At 47.7% G+C, this 26,081-nt stretch overlaps 1 protein-coding gene across 6 annotated transcripts in view; it reads left to right on the forward strand.

Moving 5' to 3' along the window:
• The window catches only part of AMOTL1 (angiomotin like 1), a 129,088-nt gene that overhangs the window by 29,771 nt on the left and 73,236 nt on the right, over positions 1–26,081 (forward strand). For 3 of the 6 annotated variants that reach the window (XM_036426252.2, XM_036426251.2, XM_045578022.1), the window contains exon 3: positions 4,184–4,237. In XM_036426252.2, the coding sequence (XP_036282145.1) occupies positions 4,184–4,237 (54 nt within the window). Of the gene's footprint in view, positions 1–4,183; positions 4,238–19,668; positions 19,945–26,081 lie in introns of those variants that run through there. The other 3 variants (XM_036426253.2, XM_045578023.1, XM_036426254.2) reach the window with 2 other exon arrangements.

A 26,081-nucleotide genomic window follows, 5' to 3' on the forward strand; every position in this document is an offset into this window, starting at 1 on the left:
TCTTCCTATGGGAAGTACCTGGTGCCAGCTCCATATAACCATCTTTCAAGCCAACTCTTGGAACACAGGCTACAAGTAGGGATGATATAATATTACCCTTAATTTGGAGCATATTCTGTGGTTTGTGACTCCTTCCAGTAACTCAAAGTTGTTAAGGAGCCCATTCTCTTAGCTGTAAAAGGAGTTTGTCATCTAATAATAACTAATATTTACCCAATCTTCACAATGTGACAGTTTTTCTTCTTGGAACTCTACGTGGATTAGTTTATTGTACCCTAAGCACAACCTTATGAGTTAGAAATTATTATCTTTATTTTTACAGAAAACAGAGGCTGGCAGAAATTGAAATTCTAGGGAATAGTGGAGCTGGTATTAGAACCAAGGCCTGCCTCATGGTCTCTCTCAGAACACAAAGACTAGTTTTCCTTTCAACGTGATGGGGAAACCCTAGCTGGTTTGGCTCAGTGGATAGAGCATTAGCCCTCAGACTGAAGGATCCTGGGTTGGATTCTGGTCAAGGGCACGTGCCGTGGCTGCAGGCTCAATACCTGGTCGTGGCTGTGGTGTGTGAATGAGGCAACCAATCAATGTGATTCTCTGTCTCTCCCCTTCCCTTCCAGTGTAAAAAATCAGTCAATGGAAAAATATCTTCTGGTGAGGATTAACAACAACAAAATGAGGAGAAATGGAGGAGTTTGACCCCGCACAAAGTCCATCTGAGTCCATTCACTCATGGGATCAATGTATTATATTAGCACTAAGAACTGACCATTGGAATTGGCAATGGCAAGGCCAGCCTTGACCTTGACAAGAACTACTTTGGAAGAGGGGTGAGCTAGAAGCTTATCTAAGAGTAAAAGGTAGAAATAGATATGAGTGTAGACAATTCTTTTAACGAATTTTGTTGTAAAAGACAGCTGAGAATTGAGAATGGTAGATGAAGAAAGGGGTGGAGTCAAGAAAGGATTTAAAAAAAAAAAAGATAGAGACATAGTAGTATGTCTGTATAGATCTAGAACAGAGGAAAACTGTAATTTAGGTTGGGAGGGGGAAAAGTCACCTGAGATGGCGCAGGATTTGATCTGCAGTGGAGGAGCCGGCCTTAGATGGAATGGAGACGGTTCGTCCACAGTAACAGGGGTGCAGGAAAGTATGTAAACCAAGCAAATGTAGAGTGATTGTTGGGCTGCACTAAGGTCCACTTGAGGTCAGTGGTAACGACTTGAACCAGGAAGCATGCTTAGGTTTCTCCAATTATGTTTATGTGGGTGCTGGCAGAGCAAGAATTAGCCTTTATCAGGGTTATGTTTTTTTTCAAGGAAGTACCGTATTTTTCGGACCATAAGACGCACTGGACCATAAGACGCACCAGTTTTTAGAGAAGGGAAATGAAGAAAAAAAGATTCTGAAACAAATAGTGTCCTAAAATATTTTATGTGCATTAAAACCCAACATCACAGTCATAAACACATGTAATCAACCCTGTAAAGTAAACAGCAGCATTTAGAACCATTTTAGAGCCGGGCAAGCACACACAGACCACACAGAGCCGGGCAAGTAAAAAAACTTTTTTTTTAAAGTATATGTGTAGGCTATATTTGGACCATAAGACGCAGGGACTTTTTCCCCCCACTTCTGGGGGGAAAAAAGTGCGTCTTATGGTCCAAAAAATACGGTAATATGGAGAGAGAGGGGACATAGATTTGAGTATGCATTATCAAGAGAAATGATAATAATGAATCTGGGCAATTTGATTTAACTATATAATGCATAATTCTCCTAAACATTGGCTGATACAACCTATAATAATAAAAGCATAATATGCTAATTAGACTGGACAACGAACGACCTTCTGGACGTCCTTCTGGACGACCTTTTGGATGAAGCCAGGGCTGCAAGCACCGAGGAAGGGGCCATGGCTGCGAGGGCCAAGCCCCTTGCACAAATTTCATGCATTGGGTCTCTAGTTTGATAATAATGCACCTGGAAACTAAGATGCGTATAAGAGGAAGAGATGTCATGAGAAAAGCAAGGAACAGAGAAAAGGTCGTGGGAAAAGTAATTTACTGGAGCTGGTAGGGTCAAGGAGACATTGAATTAAGATAACAGAGAGAATAACCTGGGAAGGTAGGAAGTGGTGGCTGGAGAGTGGAATGCTTGACATTGAGATTTTTAGATGGTGCCGCTATGACAGCAGAGAGCAGAGGCAGTTGGAGGTCAAGGAAGAGAGAGAATGTCGAAGAATTGAGAGACCAGAGTGTGAGAAGAATCCTCTAGGTAGACTAGGCTACAGGAATTTTCATGGGAATTGTATTGGGGAATTGATAGTGACTCAGATGCCAATATCTTCAAGGAATGAAGTAGAATAACCCACGGGTTTATAGGTGGCTGCAGTAAGTAGGGTAATGTGGTCTGTTATTTTCAAGGAGTAAACAGGTTTTGATCTGAGTAAGAAATTGAAAGAAACATTCACAGAAGAGGCTGAGGATATTGGGAATGTTGCTGGTGATGACCCCATGAATGCTTGGGGGCAAATGGCAGGATTCTAGGAGGTGAGAAAGGCAAGAGTGATGTGCACAAACATTCACCCAAGCACGTCCGCTTCTTGGATTTGGGAGCGCAGGCTGTTAGGAGTGGGGAGAAAAAAAAAAGATAGAGCGATAAGCCAGGCAGCTCAAGAATAGCTGCTTCCCCATGAGCAATGCTCTCTGCCCTTCAAGGTCATTTGTAAACAGAAAGCTGACTGTGGAAAAGCCAGAGGTGGCTGAGTGTTTGCACAATTACAGCGCATGGGCAGAGGTTCCGTGCCCTCAGGCTGCGGCAGCTGGTGATCTAATCACGCTGAGATTATAGAAGGCCCCAACAGGCTGCCCAGGCTGTTGACTCCAATTGTCCGTCTCCAGTGACAAGGACAGAAAAGGGAAACCATTTTCCATGTTTGCTTCTACCTCCCTTTTAACTCCTATTGCATCCCCTGCATCCGCGTGGGCGCTCCCTCCGGAGCACATCCCATCCCAAAAGCTCAGGGCCCTCCCAGCTAGAGTAGTCCGTTAGCTCTGGGGGGAAATACATAATACATCCTCCCGGGTTATTCAGGCATCTGACCCAGAGAGGAGATTCCCACAATTGTGTATGCATTACTTTAGTACAACTCCGACTCTCAAACCATAATTTCTGCTTCTGCATTATGTTTTTGAAACCGCTGAGCTCTTTATATAGCAGAAAGAACACTGCTCTGCCCCCCTCAGACACTCAGACAGACAGACAGACAGACCATCACAGTGCTGTGCAGTCATTCTTAAGTTACTTCCCAGGCTACGTTTCCCTGCCTGTGAATGGAGACATTCCCTTCCCTGCTTGCACCAGGTGGTGTCCTAAAGGGACGAAATGTTTGGACCCAACAAGGAATTCAGCTCCATGACCAAGGGGGTTGGGAGCATTTGAAGCCCCTCCCACCTCCCTTGCTATTCAAGCTCTAAAGATCCTGCCTCTCCCCACCGAGAAGCGCAGACCCAACTATCTCCCAAGCACCGGAGCAGGGCAGGCACAATACACAAGAGCAGGAATCATCTTAGAACTGGGTATGCTCTAATTGTTATACATGGGGGTGGGAGAGGACCCCTCCAACCCAGACTTGGGAGGCAGTGCGCGCGCCGTGCCCAGCGTGACGGCCTCGGTCGCCTAGCAACGGGCGGCGGGGATGCGCGGGGCGGCGGGCCGGGTGGGCGCGGAGAGCATCCGCAGTCGCCGCCCGCACCGCGCGCCCTCCGGCCTCCCGGGCTTCACGGGAAACTTTGGGGCTTCTCGGCACTTGGGGCGCCGGCGCGAGGCCCGGCGGGCGCGGCGATGAGCCCCGCCGGCTGAGGCTGAGGCTGAGGCTGAGGATGCGGTCGCGGCGCGCGCTGGGCCGGAGCCGCGGGTCCCACCCCAGGAAAGTTGGCGCGCACCTGCCCGCGGCCGGAGACGCGCGGTCCAGACCGAATTGCGCGCGGACTTCCTTTGGCAATTTCTTCTCCCCCGTGGATCGGGCGTCCCGGAGCCCTGCGTGGCCCCGGGGTTCATGGATTCTGGTCTCTGGGAGAGAAATCGCGCTTTTCTCGGAGACCTGCGTGGTCATGGATGCTTAATCATCGATGGGCGCTGAACGGTTGCAATTCCATGTTTGTGTTTCCTCTCCCTCCAGACAATGATTTTGTGGAAGCCTCTCCCGCCGCGCCTTACAACCCGGAGGAGTTGGGTAAGTCACCCCCCCCACCCCCCCTTTGCCTTTCTTCTCTGATTCTGCACGAAAACCACGCGCTTTTGGGGGGCGCCCAAACGAAATCCTTGGGGATGGGAAGGCAAAGGGAAAAAAGGCCAGGGGACACTTCCTGTCCGCGTGTTCCTTCAGGGCGAGCACTGGCTTTTTCGGGGGGTGTCTGCTCCGGGGTGGTGGGGACAGGGTCCTGTGTGCGGTGGGGGACAGAGGGTGGAGGCCAGGCCCGGGGTGCTAATCCGGGCACCACGCACAGCAAACTTCCTGGCCCGGGGCCTCTGTGAGCATCCGGACTCATCCTGGCTGGAAAGGTTCTGCTTAGCCACACGGCTGGCACGAGAAGGACATCCTGTGGCTGGTCCTTAACCTGCATTTAATGAAGTCCGGGACCCACACCGGCGATCCAGTAATTAAATTCCTGGGCTCTGCATCCCTTCCTGGTTTCTATTCCTCATTTGGCCTGTAGGTGTCTGGAGATTTGTGCGGAGATTTGTGGTGGGTGAATCAGACACTTGTCAGACAAACTTCCTTGTGTGAAGAGAAGGGTATTTGCACTGTCAGGATCCCCCTAAGTATTTCTGCCTCTCAGTCTCACTTAGTGGCTTAGTGGTTGTGATTTTTTTCTTTCTGCTGCTGCTGCTTCTTTTATTCTTTTTTTCTTTTTTCTCACTTTGGTTCAGTTTAGCTGCTCTCAGGCCTGTCCTTGCAGTTCTCTTATCATCCGCTTAAAAATCTTGCCTTCCTACGGTGAATGACTGTTTAAAACTCTCTATCCAGAGCGCCCTTCTCAGCCTTGGGTACTGAGTTTCCCCCTCAGCCTGGGGTCAAGTCCCACATTGCCTGAAGTAAAATTCCATCTCAGCCAAGCCCTGCATTGGTTTCTAGGTCTGCATCTAGGATGGCCCTCTGAGGCAGAGACCGGTACCTTGTTGTATTCAGATGTGTTTCTGGCAAGTTGTGAGGCAATCCCGTCTCTGTAAAGGGAGTCATAAATTAAGCGTGTGAGCAAAATCAGCTTTTAAAGACAAATGATGGTGAATCCTTTTATGAAATGAAAATGATATCTAAACTATAGCTCTGTGTGAAGTGATTTTTTTTTTTTTTTTTTTTTGAGAAAGCGAACTCTTAGTGATTTGCTCCAGGTGTGGGTAATTGTATGCTAACTTGCCAGCATTAGCACTCCACAGTGTGACAGAAGCTGTTTGGTCCTTTTAAAGCAGGCGTCTTCAAACTACGGCCCACGGGCCACATGCAGCCCGCAGAGGAGTCTGATCCAGCCCGCCAGGTTTTTTGGGCAGTGAGCGCAGCCGAGGTGTTACAGTAGGAATTAGTAGTTCATATAGTCCGGCCCTCCAGCTCTCTGAGGGACCGTGATCTGGCCCCCACTTTAAAAAGTTTGAGGACCCCTGTAAGTATACTAGTAGATAAGCATAAACAGTGGCAGGAAGGGCATTCCTGGTCCGAGAAAGCACCTGTCTAACTGCTAAACCGTTTGCATTCACAGGATGATTTCTGTACCAGAAGGGCCCAGGGGTTTGACCCTCTTCCATCCCCATCTCTCTCTCAGACTGACTGCCCAGCTGAGCCACTGATAAATAGAGCCCTTCCAATTAGCGGTAGAGAGTAAGAAAACAACCTTTTTTCTCTACAGCTCTCCTCTGGGGCAAGTCCAGTTTCTCACGAGGAAATGAGAGTGTTAGAGAATCATGGGGCTCGGGGCATCCAGGGTGACAGGGAATATGAACACAAGGTTGAGAGTCTGAGACCAGGGTTCTCACCCTCACTCTGTTCCATCTTCCTTAGTAGATATGTTAACCAGCCTGTGGAAAAGCCAGGTGACCTCTAAGGTGTTGTGCAGTGCTAGTCTGATGGGCGGTGAGGGGCCTGAAGCCAGGGCTGCCCGTAGCTGTTGGGTTTTATTACTCACATTCAAGTGCCATGCTGTTTGGGAGCATGATGTCCGCCGAAGGGTTATCTTCTTTCTGACAGAGCGGCTCACTGGATGGCATTGCATTGTTTCAAAGAGGGAGCAGGGTTTCTCCCTTGGAAATAGTCAGGATAGGGTTTGGTGCTTGCCTTAGACACAACAGGAACAATGCCTTTTATAGCTGCCGATGAGCTTGTCAAGCAGTCATCCTTTCTGGAGCACAGAGGAGCACAGAGTCACACACCAACCCCCCCAAACCCCCACTCCCCCCCTAGAATATGAGGGTGGAGGGAGAGGTAAGTCATGAAAACTGTTCTATCACTGCTCTTACTGTGACCTTGGGCAGGTGTCCAAAGTGCTCTTAGCCTCAGAATCTCAGCAACCAACTGGGAGACCGTGCATGGATGCTATATTGGTGCATGTCAATCACCACATGCTGTTTATGTAGGTATGCAGGAAGTATTTGTTGTTGTTGTCTGATTACTATTATTTGTCTGAAAGATATTTATTTCCCATGTGTGAAGGATGGAATCGTTCTTATAAATTGTCCCACCTTGTAACCCAAACCATCTTTATTTCTACAATTTTCTCTGCAGTGTAGCTAGTTTCCAAAAACAGATGCTTAGGCAGAGCGGTCAGGCCAATTGAATTGTTCAGTTATTTGTCCCTGAAGCAGCACATGGAATAAGGTCTTTGGTAACAGCCCCTCCCCTTGCTTGTGGCATGATCTGTAGTCTGTTTCACCTCCAAATTTTCATATCAGTCTCCCAATGTACCACAACTGGCTCCTTGAGGAATTAATTCTCAGATCACATAATGAAATTAAGTTACCAAAAAAGGTTTTTGTTTTTTTTAAAAGGCATATATTTCCGGATGAATGTTATGTTGAAGGCTGCCCACGATGGAGAGTTCAGAAATAGGTACTCCCTCCTGCGGCAATTTCACTGGGCAAGGAGGCAAAGCCTTTCTGTCATCCCATCCTCAGGAGAAGTGATGGCCATCTCAGGAGGTCAGAGGGATGCCTAGGGAGTTGGGGTGAACCCAGTTGTGACCATGTCTGTCCCCGTCTAATAGCCTTGACCGACTCCCCACTACTTAGAGTACTGGTTGGGTGTAGGAGGACCCCCACCCTCTGCACTACCCCCACTCGCCATAACCTTCTGGTCATATGGAACTATGGGGAGGTCTCCAAAATCAGATCAGTTCCCTTTGTCTGTGGGCCTTTCCTCCTCTCAGCTCCCCTCCCATGGCTGGCTCCTCCTCCTCCTTTGACACTAAGCCCACGTGTCATGTCCTGCTAGTGTTTCTCAAGCCTGCACATTGGAATGGGCAGAGCTATGAAAAGTCCTGACTCTGACCAACTGTACCAGAATCCTTGAAGTGTAGTCCCAAACACCAGTGTTTTATCAGCATGTGTGATTTTTTTAAAGTCATCCCTCCAGTGATTCCCATGTGTAGCCAGAATGTCAGCTACCACCCTTGACTGTGGCCCCCTCATTCTTCTTGGTGAATCTAGCAGCCAACACAGTGCCCAACCCAGGTACATCTTCAATAAATGCTTGTTGCACAAGGGAGGGAGGGAGTCAGCCTGGGAAGCCGTGTCTTTCCATAGTGATGATACAGCTTTAAGACAGTCCCCTTTGCTCCTAGTGATGGTGCCTTGGGGACTGAATCCTTTGACCTCTGATCGATCTCTCTCTCTCTCTCTCCTTTGCTCATTTCTTAGGCTTATCCAATTTATCTTCTATGATTCTTAAAAATTGAAGTGTTAAAACCATGTTTAGTGCTTAAGAGCATGTGCGTTTGGTTTTGGGCATTTAATCCCTGTCCCTGCTTCCTAACCTGTAAAACCACGTGCTATGTTCTGATACTCTTAGGGACCCACTCACCACCCTTCAGCACTCTGCTTAGTGCCCTGGAAACCTTACCTTCCAGAATGGGTCATCTTCTGGCTTGCAGTTGGATTTGGCCAGTGAGAGGCACTGGTGGGATGTGGGAGGGTGGAGAGAAAGATGTCTTGCTACTTATTCCCTTCCCTTCAGGAAGCTGTGTTATTCTAGGCCTCAGCTCCTCTAGAGTCATCCTCTCTTATGGTATTAGTTCTTGCTGGATTCTGGTACCTCCCTTTCTGACTGAGGGGTGGGAACAGGCCAGGGTACTTCTTCATCACTTGTTTTTTCCCTTAACCCTGCCCTCCCCTCTCACACTTTTGTCAGCAGTCCCTTCATCGCTTTCTTCCATCACTCCTCTTGGACGCACTATCCATTTTCTGATAGGGACCTGACTGGTACAATGGGGAGAATAGCAGCACCAGCTTTCGGTTGTGAGGAGTAAAACATTTTAGGGGGAAGGTGCAAATGAAATAACCATCCTTAAATATTTACTATGTTTTCATGTCCCTAGGCCAGTGGTCGGCATACTCATTAGGCGACAGAGCCAAATATCATCAATAGTACAACGATTGAAATTTCTTTTGAGAGCCAAGTTTTTTAAACTTGAACTTCTTTTAATGCCACTTCTTCAAAATAGACTTGCCCGGGCTGTGGTATTTTGTGGAAGAGCCACACAAGAGGCCAAAGAGCCACATGTAGCTCACGAGCCAGTTTGCCGACCACGGCCCCAGGCAAGTGCTCTGGCACCTTTGGGCAAGGGCAAAACCTTCTGAAAGATTTAATTTTTAACATATGTTTAAAAAATGTTGCCATTCATCTCCTCTTCCCCACCCAGTACTGGAAGGTTCCGCCAAGACCCAAGAGTTATGAAAAATCTGTTCCAAGTCAAATATATCCTGCATCCAAAGTTTCTTCCCTCCCATTCCTGGGGATAAATAAGGAGAAAGGCCCTAGACTTAACATTCACCTTGGTGCCGGGCACTTTACATGTGTAAACAGTCTGCTCAGCCTCCCAGCCTGGAGTTTAAATTATGTCCCCAAAATATAATGATTTCTGAGCATGTGCCTGCCCACATTGCTAAGAAAGCAAGTCTTTCTTTCCGGCTCTTCTCCAATTTTATGTCCAAGAATTCTCAGGGGGTGCTCCTTTGCATCCACGGAGTTAGTTCTGGCTGCTCCAGCCTTTCACCAGGGGAGCTGGGATTCAGATACATCTTGCTGAAGTTTGCGGTCACCGTGACAACTGCTCCAAGTCCTCTCTTATGAAACCAGTCTCCGGACATCACTCCTGCGGCCCCAGCCCTCAACAGAACTTGGAGGTTTGGCATTTGTCTGCCTGCCGGGAATCTGACCGGTTTCCCCTTGTCCTAACCTATGTGGGCCTCAGGGGTGAGGACACTGCTCTCCTCTGTACTCTTTCAGCCTCAGAATAGACCCAGGTCCTTCTAATGACTACACAAGCCTAGCCCCACTGAGAGTCTGGGATCAGCTTGGCACCATGGGCAGTTCTGAGCCAGCCCCCAAACAGCCAGAGCCAGGCACCACACCCCTGGACCCACCCCAGGTCTCATCACCCTTGGAAGCTATTTCTCCCGCCTTCCTCCCGCCGCAATCCCCGGACATAGCTTCCGAGAGGAAGGGAGTTTTCACCCCAGTTTAGCTTTTTCTCAGGGAGATTGACAGTGGAAAATTCAATTCCCTTCCCAGGAAACCTCACCCTGCGGCAGGGGTGTGGTCCGACCTCCAGGCTGCAACAAAACATTCGCAGAACTGTTCACCATTGTCCAGGCTCCCTGCATCCCGGCAGCTCAGTCTGTTCTGTTACCGATCTTGTTGGGCGTCCCCTCATTTCATCCTCAGAACAGCTCAGGGAAGCTGTGGGAATGATTTTCACTTCACGGAGGAGGACACGGAGGGTCAGGGGGTTACATTATCTGTTCAAATCATCCAACACAGCTGGTTAGAGGCAAAGTTTAGATTCAAAATATAATCTCTGGCTCCAGAGGCAATCGCGGCTTCCTGGGGAGGAGGATAGACAAGTGCCCGCCTCCCAGGGAGACCGGGTTGTGGGTTAAATAAATGACATGAGAAAGCAACTAGCACAGAGGCTGGCAATGCAGGATATGGCTGTTGAACACGTGAATGGTAGGTATTCAGAATATATAAACATTTTTATTAGGCCAGCACGCAGTGATCAATATGCACTAAAGGAATTTTCTGTAACGGGATTGGAAGCAACAACCAGAAAGTTGTCGCTGAGCTTCGTTCACTTCCTGCTCTTCCTGCTCTGTATGCCAGTGGGACAGGAAACCTCGTATGGTGCGGAGGTGATTTCTAAAGCAAACGAAACCCTTGCAGCAGCAGCATCTAGGGCAGGCCAGTAGAAGCCTGGAGAGAAATCTGGACGCATAACTGAAGGCAAGTGGGCTCAGGCTCAGGTGTAAAATTCATCACGGCTCCCTAGGTGTGTGTTTTTAAAGTGACACTACACATTGCCTAGGTCACAGGTGTCGGCAACCCGCGGCTCCGGAGCCGCATGCGGCTCTTTTTGTTAAGTGAAAAAATCCTTTTTCTGCACGATCCGGTATATAGCATTAAGGTAAGAAACAATATATGCAGTGTTATATTTGTTTTAAATGTCGCAATGGTTAGGCGGCTCCCAGGTTTTGTTTTTTTTTTTCCTTCGAAAACAGGTCCAAGTGGCTCTTTATGTCTTAAAGGCTGCAGACCCCTGGAGCCCTAGGAGGTGGAGGTTTTTTTTGTTTTTTTGTTTTTGTTTTTGTTTTTTCGGGGAGAGAATGGAGTAGGAAAGGGAAAATGACAATACATTCTGAGGGTTAAATGCTTAGCTACCTTGGCTAAGAAAAAACAAACAAACAAGGGAGATAGGGACTAGTGGGATAAAACACACACACACACACACACACACACACACACACACACACGTGTGGCGCGCATGAATGCGAAAATGGAAAGGGCATTTTCTTGCCAAAGCGATGTTTTTCCTAGAAGTCTAGAAAAGGACTGTGTCGAGTTATTCCTGGATCTTAAGCACAATTACGACTACCTAGAAAGGGTGGTATTTCTCCCCATGTTAAGGACACTGGAATCTAAAGGGTGTCAATGCCCAGCCTGGTCTGCTCAGAGGAACTGCGATTCTGGTTTCTGGGTCACATTCTTACTGGAAGATCATTCTGGAACGTGTCCTGTTTGTTTCTGTTTCTCTCAGACTGGTTTTGCCCAGGGTGGCCCCATCAAAATGATCCGATGACATTTGTTTCTCTCTCTCCCTGTTACCCTTTGCTCTTTTCTCTCCTCTTCTCCCTGGCCTCATCTCTCTCTCTGCCTGCCCCTTCCTGTCTCTGGTCCCCCAGGTCAGTGTCCTTCCCCTTCCTCCTTCCTTTTCCCATCTTCAGCTGGAATGTGGACAGAAAGGGCAGTGCTTACCTTCCTGGAGCTCTCTGCCAGAAAATGGAGCAGGTCAAGTTATAAAAATGGTTTAGAAAGAATGCTTTTTGGCAAAGTGGGGAGACAGCTGTTCGGGGTGGGTTTGCTGCCTCTCGCCGTCTGCTGCCTGCTGAAACGCCCTCCCTGCAGGACTGCTGGACAGGACACTCCTTGCCAGGGCACCCCTGGGGTTCTTTTCATGTCAAATACGCGTGTGCATTTATCGCTGCTTAATCCTCCTCTCCCGGTGACCTTTGTACCCCCACATACAGAGTTGGCAAGATTTATTTTCAGCCTCTTCTCAGAGTGGACAGGCACTGTCACTGCTTTCAGGTCACTGTTTAATAGTCAGCACTCTATGGAAACTTCAGATTTTTTTTTTTTCTGGAGGATATTTTTCCCATTGATTTTTAGAGAGAGTGGAGGAAGAGAGAGAGAGAGAGAGAGAGAGAGAGAGAGAGAGAGAGAGAGAGAGGAGAGAGAGATTGTTTGAAAGAAATACATCGATTAGTTGCCTCTTGCATGTGTCCCAACTAGGGAAAGGGATCAAACCTGCAACCCGACGCTCTAACCATTGAGCACACTGGCCAGTTTCTTAAAAAAATAGAGAAAGGACCTGTGGGTGTGGAACTTTATCTGAAATGGACTCTAGGGAAAGCTTGAGTTGAAGGGGACTGAATGACAGTCTACTGCTGGGACTTGTAACCTGCCAGGGCTCCTTTCTTTCTGTCCCCAAAGGTTTGCTGTTTCTGACTGTTGACCAAAAAGAAAAGTCCATTATTGTGGCCCTTCGTGGCTGAACAGCCAGAGAATTTAGATTATTCCATCCTTTTTAAAAAATATATATATATATTTTCATTGATTTTCCACAGAGAGGAAGGGAGAGGGATAGAGAGCTAGAAACGTCAATGAGAGAGCAACATCCACCAGCCGCCTCCTGCATGCACACCCACTACTGGGGATGTGCCCGCAACCAAGGTACATGCCCTTGACCAGAATTGAACCTGGGACCTTTCCGTCCGCAGACCGACGCTCTATCCACTGAGCCAGACTGGTTTGGGCTATTCCATCCTTTTTAAAAAACATATTTTCCTTTTGGCTCTAGAAGCCATTTCCCCCCCAAACTCAAAAGAGGGATTCCAGATTCCCCTATTTGCTGTAAACATCTGCCGTCTCCAGCCCCAGTGGAGGGTTGCGATGATTAGGGTGAGTGCTGTAAGGGCAGTATGCAAGGAGGGCAGGGGACCCCAGAGAAGAGGAATGGGACTCAGTCGTGGAGGTCCAGGGGAGGCCAGGCAGGCTTCCTGGTGGAGAGCAATCTTCCCAGTGAGACCCGAAGAACAGAGGTCCGGGGCATGAACAGCATCATCTGCCTTAACAGCAGGCCTCAGCCACAGCAGCTCCCCCTCCAAGGGCCGTGTCTCTGAGGGCTCAATATGGAGTGCCAGTGAATGACACTGAATCTTCTGCCTCAGGCCAGTCTGGGGGTAACATGGAAATGCTACCCAGTGGGACTGTAACCGCATTAACTCCTTCCTTCCTGAAATGCTGTGCATGTCCTCATGGCTCAAGGAGTCTGTCCCACCCGTACAAGGTCCTTACATCTGGCTAAGTGGGGCTCCATGGGAGAAAGCACGTGAATTTCACTCCTTCCCCATTAGGGTCATCATTGTTGTTTGCACTACTCTCAGCTCCTGGGAACTGCCATTCCACACTGTTCACCACATGAGAGACTGAGGAACCCTCTCACGCAGTATAGGGACAGAGCCTTGCCTAGGAAGGCATTGTCAGAATTAGCAAACAAAAATACAGCATACCAGTTAAAGCTGCATTTTAGGTGAAAAGCAAATGATTATAGTATATATGTATCCCCTGCAACTTTTGGGATATACTAAACTAAAAACTTTTAAAATATATATATTTTATTGATTTTTTTTACAGAGAGAAAGGGAGAGGGATAGAGCTAGAAACATCGATGAGGTAGAAACATCGACCACCTACCTCATGCACACCCCCCAATGGGGATGTGTCCACAACCAATGTACATGCCCTTGACTGGAATTGAACCTGGGACCCTTCAGTCTGCAGACCGACGTTCTATCCACTGAACCAAACCGGTTTTGGCTAAACTCAAAACTTTTGTTGCTTATCTGAAATTTAAGTCCTTCTGGGGGTTTATCTGGCAGCCCTGGGTGTGGGAGCAGCATCTGGGCTGCTCTGCCCTTGCATGGCGTTTGGCTTGCTTTGTTAGGAGGTGAGCTCAGTCCCCATTGGATTCCATTCGGGTGCTTATGTCAGTGAGATGTGATTGCTCATAGGTGTCTTATTTTATCACCTCATTAGAAAATGGATGCAAAAATTAACCCTTCTTGCAGCAGAAACCTTGGACAACTTCAGGGATTTGATGTGTGCTCCATTTCATACTACACATACCACGGGCCAGTCCTGCTGGACTGGCTGCCGGACTTCCAGCATCTGCTGGAGGTTTTCATTCCCTGTTCTCTCTTGTAACCTGAAGCTGAGGTCTAATCTACTCCATTTTGAAGAGTCAGAGCATCTTGACATTCTCATCCCCTGGACACCCAGGGTCCTCCTTCCTTAATGCATGTCACTCAGCCTGTGCCAGGTCGTCACCAGAGGGGGTGTTGTGTGTATGTGGAGAAGTCCCCTGAGAAAACGTGGTCTAGATCTGCAGTGACCATTCTTACAACACTTTCTGTGTCGGCAGTTGAACCCTGACTTCCTATTCTTGAACCCAGTTCTCCATATTTGTGTTCTAGACCAGCGTTTTTCAACCGCTGTTCTGCGGCACACTAGTGTGCCGCGAGATGTTGCCTGGTGTGCTGTAGGTGCAGACAAGACAAGAATTTTATAATTTTTCTCTATTTTGTTTACTTAATATTTCATAATAAAGTAATTATAAAATACTTTGTGTTTATTTGATTCCTATTCAAGAGAATTACTTTATATTGTATATAGTCAATATAGGCACAGAGTTAAATTTTTTAACATTTTCTAATGGTGGTGTGCCTCATAATTTTTTTCATGAAACAAGTGTGCCTTTGCCCAAAAAAGGTTGAAAAACACTGTTCTAGACCTTTAAAAACATTTTTTTTTATACCGTGATTCAATATAAGGGTACATTTTACATTTAGACTCACATATACAATTATTTATATGAATACAACCAACGTTGAAGTTTTGTGGAATAGCAATTATACCCTTATTAGATGGGCTGCATCTGTTTTCTAATATGTCTTATTTTATTTATTTAAAATGCTGTTCAATGATTTCCACTAATGGGTTGCCAACTAGTCTTTGAAAACAATGCTCTGGTGTGTTATATAGTGAATATAGAATAAGCTCATCCATTCTTCTTTCCTTTCTGAAGGTGGCTATCAGATTGTATCTTAAATATCTCTTCTCCATGCTGGTTATCTTCCTAATATGTTCTGGTTTCTCCATCTAGTCCCATCCTACTAAACATCGTCTGACTGCCTGACAGTTGAGGAGTGTTTCCCTTTAATCTGGCACTGAAAGCCAAGCACATGATCTCACTATATAATTTGACCAATACTTGGCATAGTGGGGTCATCAGATCCCTTGATATCAAGCCTGCAACCACATTACTCTCACTTCATGAGCGAGGAACTATTATAGCATGATATACTACAGGATAAATGAAACCTAGGCTGCTTCTTATTAGTATGCAATTGGATTCCCCCAACAACTCAGTAGAATGATCAATATGGTTAGAAGCTTGGGAGCCTGTAAACTAGGCAACATCAGTTAGTCAACTAACTCAATAGATCTCAACCAGGGGCAGTTGGTGCCATAAGAGACATTTGACAGTATGTGTGGAGGTGTTATTAGTTATCACAACTTGGTTTGCAATGGGGGGTTGCCACTGGCACCTATGTTGTTAAACATCCTATAATGCACAGATCAATCCTTCACAACAAAAAATTATCAGCCCAAAAATGTCAATAGTGCCAGGGCTGAGAAACCCTGAGATAATCAACCAAAAAGTATGACCTTCAATACTCCCAAGGTTTTTGTACTAATACTGGCAAATACTAATTAAGATGCTTATCATTTATTAAATACCTGCTGTATGCCAGGCTCTTTCTATTCACAGCTACTCCGTATTTCTGTCAGAATCTGTCCTCGGGTTCACTTGGGACCAATGTCTCTACCTTCCTCTTTCGCTATTTGGTGTAGGTGCATTTTCCCTGGGCAAGTTCATACCTACTCTCTGTTTCTTGTGTTTTATATAGAACAAATGGTGTGTTTAGTGCATATCACTAATAAGTTCACAGGAGAAAGTTATGAAGCTAATAACATCCAAACAGGCCGATCCATAGCTTACTAACTGAGCCAAAGGCCTGTGTAGGTTGATAGTATAGACCCTGGTCCTTAGGAGGTATTTAATACATATTTGTTGGGATGTTTTTTCATAATCAAGGAGTCTTTGGTTAAGTTTCAAACAGAGAAGGGTTTCCAGATTATCTGTTACAATACATCTAAATCCTCCTAGGAGCAGTTCTCTCATATCTAAGGCATCTGCAATTTCCAGAACTGCAGAGGTGTCTCACCTGTGTATCTTCCACTTGCCTTTCACATCCTCCTCCTCTTCACTTGTCACTCTTCCATTCTTCATTACTCTGGCCTGGCCAAAGCTCATCCCCTGCCCTTTCTCTTGTCAGAGCAATATCCTCCCTGCACCCTCTACTTTAGGCACTCCCAGTAGTTCCTGAATTTTGTTCCTGTCAATAGTTTGCAAGATGGGGCAAGGCGTGTGTCAGAATCTCCAGAGGAGGCAAGTGCCCATGTGACATGCCCATGCCTTTGTGAGTAATATCTTTCTCTCAGTACATGGATTTTTTGGAAACTTCTCCCTGCCTCCTCCTCTGACCCCCCCCCCCTCCCCACCCACCCAATCCTGCAAAATTGGTCACTTCTTTGTGATTCCGTAATGCTTTGTTTTAACCTGTAATATGGCTATTTCACAGAGGAGGAAGCCGAGGTTCTTGTTAGGTTATTCTCCGTAGTTGAAAATAGGTGGAGTCAGGACTAGAACACAGGACTTACTCAAAGGCCAAGTTCATTCTCCTTTACCTAGATGCCTATTACTATACCCTTCTTCCGGCCTCTGTGCTTGTTTGGTACATCCTGGTGCTTGCCCGGTTTGGAGGCAGTTCTCTGAGCTGTCCCTAAGAACGCTGAAATTGTTCCATCATCACCTTCCTAACTTTCCTAGGGGTGAATAAAAGACGACCTGTGTCATTTTAGAAAGGAAAGATGCTGACCTTTAGAGTGTTTGTGCAGATCCAAAGAAAACACAGATGCTGACTGGTTCCCCTGGCTGAGAGTGAAACTGCATTCAGTTTTTATTGTTAACACACCTTCTTCCTATTTTGCCCATACTTTGGAATCTCTAACCAAATATGATTGTAAAGTGTTATTCATGATCTTTTGCTAGTCAGACCCAAAGTCTTTTTCTCAGGCCTTAGTTCCTGAACAATAAATTCAGATGTAATTGATGTAGAAGATTACTCACTTTCCATATTTGATGTAGCGATTATTAATAGTTGAAGTTAAGGTTTATGAAGGGGAAAATGGGCCTCCAGCAGGTCTTTTTGCCGATGCTGCCATGCATTTGACTTGTGTTATCCCTTGGTATCAATATGAAGAGTCTAGGCTGGTCCACCTAATTGAATCAGAAGATTCCTGAGCCCACAAGCTGTGTCTGTCACTTCATCAGAAGTCGAGACATCTGTAACTTTTGAGAAAGAGACCAAATTCTTAAGTTTCCTGTCTCCCATGCCTTTAAACCTGCTCAGTTCTCTACTTCTCCAACTTTTCCTCTTCTTTCCCTAATTTTCTGCTGTGGGCATGCCAGCTAAACCAATCTTCACAGCCTCATCCCCCCCCCCCCCCCCCCCCCCTATATCTCTTTTTGGCTTCTCACTCAAGTTCTTCTTATTTCTCTTGCTCAGTGGACAGTAAGTCTCTTAACATCTTTCTCAGACAAGTTTTCTCTCTCAGCTCTGCTTCTTCCATCATGGGCCCAATGACCCATTCTTCTAAGAATGGTCCATTCTTCCTATGACGCAGGTCCAAAATCTGGGTTCGCTTGATTGCTTTGCTCTTTTTCCCAGGTTAGCCATCTAGTAAAATCTTGCTCCAAAGATTTGGTATCCTTCTTCCCTGTATTTGGTATCTTCAAAGACTTGGTTTCTACATGGTATCTCTTCCCTCCCATCTCCTTTGCCCCAACCTCTCAGGTCATTGCTTCCTGCAACTATTTCCCAGATCCTCTCTGCCTTACAGGTCTACTGGAGGCTTGGTTGAAATAATAATAGCAAGTATATGGTGAGCACTTACATGCATTGTGCTAAATATTCTATGTTTGTCACTGTATTCAGTCCTACAACCATCTTGTGAGGCTTAAGTGCTATTTTCATCACCATGAAAACTGAAGCTTAGAGAAGTTAGGCAACTGGCCCAAGGTTACACAGATGGTGAGTGGTTGCACTATGACTCAATCCATGCCTGCTTTGTTCCCAGGGGTGCTTGTAACTTATAAATTCTAATGCCTCCTAGGATACAGTATGGTATCTAATAGAGGTCAGTTAATAAATGTGAGTGTCCTTCCTCCCTTCCCTCCTTTTTCTGTCTGTTCTTTCCCAGTCTGTGCTAAAAGGCCAGCTGCCTCTGAGCTCTGGCACGCTGCAATGCTCTCCTTTCTCCTGCAGTCAGAACTTCTCTCCATCTTTCCCAGGCGCTTCCAGCCCTTGTGTTGTTGTTGCCTTCCTGTTTTACTTGCATATCTTGTCTTCTTAAACAAATCTTTGAAGGGCTTAGCTGCTTTTGTGTGCTACCAAGGACCAGGATAGCTGACTTTAAATAGAGTAGGCATTCGGTAAATAATGGTTAAATTTCTGCATTTGGACTTTATCTGGAGAGGTTCCTGAGCTAGCAATCCTGGGGAGTGAGAAGACTAGATTGGAATCATCAGAAGAACTCACAATCCAAGAGGAAGGACTGAAGGCAGTCTAATTAGGCGATTGCCACAATCCAGCAGGAATGCTCGAAGGGATCCTGGTCTCGTGAAAGGGCAAGGAAGGAGAGGAGAGGCACACCTGCGTGCACTGACTCTCCTATTAACATCTTCCTGCGCAACAGCCATGTCAGAGCCGGCCTTTGATAGCCAGGGAGAAATGTTATGGCAGGGCAGTTCCTTCCCTTCAGATTGAGGCCCCCCAAAGCCTGCCCCGTATAATTGAATACGATGGGGTGTGTGAATAATGTTACTTAGTGAGGCCTGGTTTAATAAGAGGTGGGGGAGATGCGGCCACATTCTCCCAAAGTCAGTCTTTTGCCTTCACTGGGGCAGATAACTGGCTTGGGGTTTGTGGCCATGGGAAGTCCAGTTTTCCCAGGACATTTCATAGCTAAGGCTGTAAGATCTGTTAGTAGCAAGCACATCGTCCAGTCTCAGTGTGTGACAGACGCCCTGGGGCCTGGGGCATGCAAAGAGGAAAAAAAAGTGTGTGGCCATTTTTTCACCTGGAAATTCCACTTAAGAAAAAAATCCTAAAGGGAACCTAGGCCTGGACTGAGAGGACCGATAAGAAACCTGATCTTGCCAAAACCGGTTTGGCTCAGTGGATAGAGCGGCAGCCTGTGGACTGAAAGGTCCCAGGTTCGATTCCCGTCAAGGGCATGTACCTTGGTTGCGGGCACATCCCCAGTGGAGGGTGTGCAAGAGGCAGCTGATGGATGGATGATTCTCTCTCATCGATGTTTCTAACTCTATCCCTCTCTCTTCCTCTCTGTAAAAAAATCAATAAAATATATTTAAAAAAAGAAAAAAGAAACCTGAAACCTGATCTGGTGGGAAGGGAGAGCAAGTCGAAGGAAGAGGCACTGGCCGGTCTGACATTCATTAAGCCGCAGCGGGGGACAGCACAGGGCGGCTATGGCCTTCCTCACTCTGGGAGACATGTCAGCAGGCGCTCCAGGCCCTGGCAGCAGGCAGGCTCCTGGACCCAAGGACTGTGGATCCCGATTTGTAGGCGGGCTCTAGGGCCCAGCGGCCGGGCGCCGGGCGGGGTGGGGTGTAGGGTTACAGTGACGGGGCCGGACGACCCTCCCCGACCCGCGGGAGCGCGCGGGCCGCTCTAGGACCCAGCAGCGGCCGCCGGGCTTGGGGCTGGAGGTGAAGCCCTGGCATTTCCCTTCTTCCTGTGTGAATGGGGCCGATCGCCGGGCGCCGCTTCCCAGCACAGCCCCACGCCATGCCCCGCGCGCTGCCCGGCGGCCGCCTTCTCCCGCCGCGGCTCTGAGCCTGGCCATCCATGGTCGCCCCATGCGGAGGGCAAAGTTGCGCCGGGGAACTTGCGAGTCTGCGGTGAAAGGTAACCAGTCCCCGCTGCTCGGGATGCGCCTCCGCGTCTCTTCCAGGTCTCCCACGAGAGGGACCCAGTGCTCCCCGCCCCCCTGCTGCTCCAGGCTGGGTGCCCTCTTCGGGGGACCTCGGCTCCGAGAGACTCGGGCCGCCGATTCGGTGTCAGGGGCCCGAGGGATCGCCGCAGGAATCCTGCTCTCTTACTCAGATTTTTTTATTTTAAGAGCAGAACTCCGTCTCTCCGCGCCACCCTGCAGGCCCCCGGTGCCAGCGGGTTGGGTCCCAGAGCCCTGTGGCTCCGCGCGCCCCCTCGATCACTGGGAAGGGGTATCCGCCCGCGGGGGGCCCAGCACCCCGGGGTGCGGGCGCGCCCGGGCGCGGGGACTGGCCTTCCCGGAGGGGCCCTGCCATATGGCTGCCCTCTCCGGGTCCCCGGACTGCCCGGGGAGGAGGAGGAAAGGGGGTGGCGGGTGGCCGCTTCCCTCGGTGCGAGACAAAGGCGCGCACCCCCGCCTCCGGCCCGACGGGCTGCGCGCTCCCGGCCGGACCCTTCCTGCCGGCGGCGGGGGAGGCGGCCCCGGCGGATGGGGGAGAGGAGGGAAGGGGTTGCGCCCCGGACGCCTTAGGCTTGGATCGCGTTAGCTTCTCCTTCTTTGTTCTTCTCCCCAGTTTATTTGACAAAAGCCAGGGAGTTACATCTAGCTCTCCCTTTGCTGTGAATGCCGCCTTTCCAAAAGAATCTGGTTTCTAAGGGGTAGGCAGGCGGGGGACCAAACTTTCCAAGATGAACTTTTTTCTTTTTCTTTCTTTCTTTCTGGGATTGTGACATTTGTGGCGGGAGGGAGACGGGCGCGCCGCCCGATGGATGACAGCCGAGTGGAGCCGAGGCCCTGCGCCTGGGCAGGGGCCTAGCGCGCCCAGGAGTCAGCCCTGCCGGACTGGCAGCCCCTGCGCGCACCCAGCCACCCACCCACCGCGAGGGCCTCCGCCGCCTGGCCTGAGCTGGCAGCGAGGATGCCCAGTGTACCCCTCGGAGCCCCGGCCTGAGATTCCCGGCTCTCCTCTCGCCTGCCCGCGGCTCCCTGGCCTCGCCACGCCTTGCTCTCTAGTATCTTGACGGGTAGAAGGGAAGACTTTCCCTTTCCATTTTTGTTCGAAGGTTTGTTTGTTTTTGTTTTGTTTTTGCTTTTGTGGCTTTGGTGTTGGTTTACCGTCTCCAGTTGGCAAATGCTTTGGAAAATGCCCAGCTTGCATGAGGATCACCTGGGTGGACTGGGGCCCTCTGCATGCAGCCTCCGGAGGCTTTGTGGAGTAAATACCGTAGCATTTTGGGCGCCTGGGCCCTGACTCCCTTGCAAATCGTGACACAGTGCGGACCACAGGGTTGCCCATGACCTTCTTCCTAGGCATATCAGGAGAGTGAGTTTTTGTACTGCTGCTAAAGTCCTGGGGGGTGGGGGGGAGTTGGAGTAGGGGTGGTGGTGGTGGTGGTGGTAGAGAGCCATTTAGGATACCCAGAGATGCCTCTGACTACTCCAAACAATGTTATTTGCCATAAGCAAGTAAAATCAGGATGGAGGGATATTAATAGCTATGATTCCAAAAAAAAAAAAAAAAAAAAAAGACTATGTCCTTGCTTTTCGGGAAGTGAAAAGTCAGGGCTTGAGAAGAATGACCTCACTCAGCTGCCCCTGTGTAATATAATTTAAAAAAAAATTTTTTTAAGCTGAAAAAAAAAAGAAAGAGAGAGAAAAGAATAATCAGGGCTTGAAATACTGAGCAGTCATGGTTTTCTGCTTTCAAACTGCCGCTTGTGGCCTGGCCAGACTGACAGATTTCCTCTGGCTGCCCACCTCTCCTGGACACCCCTACTCCTGACTGCCCACCTCTCCTGGACACCCCTACTCCTGACTGCCCAGCACCCCTGGACACCCCTACTCCTGACTGCCCAGCACCCCTGGACACCCCTACTCCTGACTGCCCACCTCTCCTGGACACCCCTACTCCTGACTGCCCACCTCTCCTGGACACCCCTACTCCTGACTGCCCACCTCTCCTGGACACCCCTACTCCTGACTGCCCACCTCTCCTGGACACACCTACTCCTGACTGCCCACCTCTCCTGGACACCCCTACTCCTGACTGCCCACCTCTCCTGGACACCCCTACTCCTGACTGCCCAGCACCCCTGGACACCCCTACTCCTGACTGCCCAGCACTCCTGGCGCCCACCACTTCTGGGTTCTGGAAACTCTCTGTGGCTGTCAGACCCAGGTTAACAATTAGGAGTCTGTCTAGATTGCACACTCTTGAAGAATCTAGACCAGTGATTCCCAGCGTAGGGCACAGCCCCACAAGAGGGCAATTTGAAAATGAGTTATTAATAGTGAACTTTTTGCATTTCTTATGATTCTAAGGGCCACATCTACAGTATATACATATATATTGTGACATATTTATGCATTTCAGTTCTCTACAATAAATGTTTTGAAACTTCATTTGCTGTTTTTCCTTATCAGTCATATTATTATTATTATTTAAATAATTTCTTAGTGATTTCTTCCTCAGTACTTCAACTGTCCTTTCATTCTTTTATTTTTCTCTTTCTGGGTGCCATGTTCTTTGAAGCTTGTTAAGTTAATGGCCTTTTAGGCTTTCTCCACGTGAATAGGAATTCACTTTTGAATAATAAGAATTATATCTCACATGAGGGGGCATCAGGATTTTAGAGATGCATAGGTGGGGCATGGCCCGAAAAGGTTGGGAACCACTGCTCTAGACCAACGTGAAATTTATTTCCCATCACATTGCTCTGAGCAGTATAGTGCCTCTAGTAGGACTGCTTCTATGGAACTTACGGGAACAACTTTGAACTGTTTACAGAGGTGTGAAGGAATGGAAGCCATTTATTTGACCTGAATGAAAAGGAGTAGAGCATAGAGTAGAAGGCTTTAAAGATACTCTACTCTCCCTGGTGAGGTGTTGGTGGGGGAGTGTTCAGTTTTTTGGAGAGAGACATTTTCAAGATAAGGAAGCCCTTGTAACCTCTGCGAGTGGCTAGGAGGGGGAGAAGGTGCTGGGCTTACAAGTCCATTCCCTCCTCCCCTTCTTTTTAAAGTGCACAGACGTCTTGGTCTTTCAGGTTCTGCGCAGAGGGAGGGTGAAGAATACTAATGTATGGAAGGGCACAGGGAGATCAAAGCATTTAAAAATATGTCTTTTCATGGAAGTTAATGGAGGACATTCAGTTTCAATGATATTTTAAAGTGCCGTTCTTAAGAAAAGCATGTGAATGCAGGAATGTGAGTGGTTTTATGGGCAGGCACACTGCTGGTTAGACTTGAGAATGCCTGCCTTGGTCAGTTCGTCTGGAGGCATCTGCCTTTTCTTGGTCCACCCTGGTGCAGGAGTGTGGACCCACGCCTGGGAGAGATGGCTGAGCTAATCGAAATTAGATGGCAGACTGGCTGGTGAGAATTCTGTTGAAAAGTACAGCCTCTCAGTGCCAGTGGTGTTTTTACTTAGCATTTTGTGGAAGTGCTCTGAAAATGATAAAGTACTACAGTACTCCCTCCTTACCTCCCAGTGGATGCCTGAAACTGCGGACAGTACTGAATCCTATGTATACTATGTATTTTCCTATATGTACATCTCTATGATAAAGGTTAATTTATAAATTAGGCACAGTAAGCGATTAGCAATAAATAATGATAAAACAGAACAGCTATAACAATATACTATACCTAGAGGCCCGGTGCATGAAATTCATGCACGGGTAGGGTCCTTTGGCCTGGCTGGCGATCAGGACAGATTGGGGGCCTTCCGGCTGCCAGCTGGGGCCTCCCTTCATTCTGTGCTGCCCCCTGGTGGTCAGCGCACATCATAGTGAGTGATCAAACTCCCAGTCTCCTGGTCAAACTCCTGAGGAGACACTTTGCATATTAGCCTGATAGATAGATAGATAGATAGATAGATAGATAGATAGATAGATAGATAGATAGATAAAAGTTATGTAAATCCCTTTGGGGACATTAAAATAAGGGTTACCTGAGCACAAGCACTGAGCTACCAGGACAGTCCATCTGATAACTGAGCCAGTTAAGTGACAAGTGAGCAGGTAGTGTACACCCTGGATGAAGGGGCGGGTCATGTCCTGGGCCAGATGGAGTGGGATGGCGTGAGATTTTATCACACTACTCATAACCATGTGAAATGTTAAACTTATGAATTTGCTGATTTCTGAAATTTTCCATTTAAAATTTTTAGGCTGAGGTTGACCTGAGGTTACTGGAACCTTCGAAAGCAAAACCATTGGCTACCGTATATAATGTAAGCCTTTTAAAGAGAAAGGTAATGACTATGAAACCAAGGAATCGCTAGTAAAAATTGTAAACACCTGAAAGATTTTCCAGGCTCATAAATTAAAAAGAAAGAAGCTTTGTAAGATCTATTAGTATTTCTGATATGCACAATTCTTTACAGAATTGTAATACCCTTCCCCCCACCCCGCCCAAATGTGGCTGCTGGCATTTTAAGTGCATGTGGAAGCTCAGGTCAGGAAATTCTTTAGTGTTTTGAATATTTTTCTCCTATTTTTTTCCCCCCCGTTAATTTTCGTAGGCTCTTAAGTCCCAGAATCACTAGGCAATGGAATACTTGAAAGGCAAGGAGTAGTTTGGAGGTCAGGAACGAGAACATCTTTGATTATGGGGTTTGATGGAGGTAGTCTGGGGTTGTTGAAGTTTTTGTTTGTTTGCTTAGCAATTAAAAAAATTATTCTGTTGGTTTGACTTTGTTTTGTCTTGGAGGAAAGACAACATTTAGATGTTGGCCATTGTGGGTAGGTCAGTGCAGGGCTTTGGCCGGGAAGCTATGCCTGGGCTTGTTTGTGTGTTGGCACCATGCTGAGCCCTCTAACTTGGGAGGCCCTTGGCCTCCCTTCTTGTGAAACCTTAGGGTATGTTCACTCTGAGCACTTAGGACAGGACTCCTGGCCTCCCCAGGGGCTCACACATCAGGCACTGGTTTTCCTTTTATGAAGGGAGTGTGGGGGAATAGCTCCAAGGCAGCAATTTTCAGCCAATGTGTCCCGAGAACTTTAACACCTGCAATACCTGACTTTATGGTCAGGGGCACTGATCGCTTTTCCCTTAGATCAGGGGTCGGCAAACTCATTAGTCAACAGAGCCAAATATCAACAGTACAACGACTGAAATTTCTTTTGAGAGCCCAATTTTTTAAACTTAAACTTCTTCGAACACCACTTCTTCAAAATAGACTTGCCCAGGCCGTGGTATTTTGTGGAAGAGCCACACTCGAGGGGCCAAAGAGCTGCATGTGGCTGGCGAGCTGCAGTTTGCCAACCACTGCCTTAGATTATAAAAAAAAAAACAATGACAACAGCTAGCACAACAATAGCTTAATGAATCAACTATACTTTTTTTTTTTTGTTAGCTCAGCAAAAAATATATTTTTTGGTGTGCTGCAGAATTTTAGTATTTCGTTTATGTGTGCCATGCTATGAGAAAGGTTGTCAATCGATGCTCGAAAGTGTTAGAAAATTTATCCCTGTTAAGACCCTAGGGCACATGTGTCAAACACAAGGCCCGCGGGCCAAATCCGTCCCGCCAGGCCTTGCAATGTGGCCCGCACCGCGCTGTCATCACTGCACTCCGCTGCGTTTCCATCACAATGACAGTTTATGACTGTTCAGTAAACCATTCGGCCCGCGATTTAGGCTGCATTTTAGATTTTGGCCCCTTCTCTGATTGAGTTCGACACCCCTACGCCTAGGGAATTGGATTTACTTTTTAAAAACATGAAGTCACGTAATCCTACTGTGTATGTTTAAATCTGTGTGTGGGACCTCATTAGCCATTAATGTAGCAGAACCAGGAAATTGACATTGGTACAATCCCCAGACATATTCAGATTTCCCCAGTTTAACTTGCACACGTTTGTTTGTGTGTGTATATGTCTATGCGGTACTTTTACATGTGTGGATTTCCTGTAGCCACCACTGCAGTCAAGGTACAGAACTATTCCATCCCCTCAAGGATCTCCCCGGTGCCAGCCCTTTAGAGTAACATCCATCCCCCTTCCCCCTCACACCCCTTCTCTATAATTTTGAGAATGTTATATAAATAA

Source organism: Pipistrellus kuhlii, unplaced genomic scaffold (assembly GCF_014108245.1).
Source record: "Pipistrellus kuhlii isolate mPipKuh1 unplaced genomic scaffold, mPipKuh1.p scaffold_m20_p_9, whole genome shotgun sequence".
NCBI lineage: Eukaryota > Metazoa > Chordata > Mammalia > Chiroptera > Vespertilionidae > Pipistrellus > Pipistrellus kuhlii.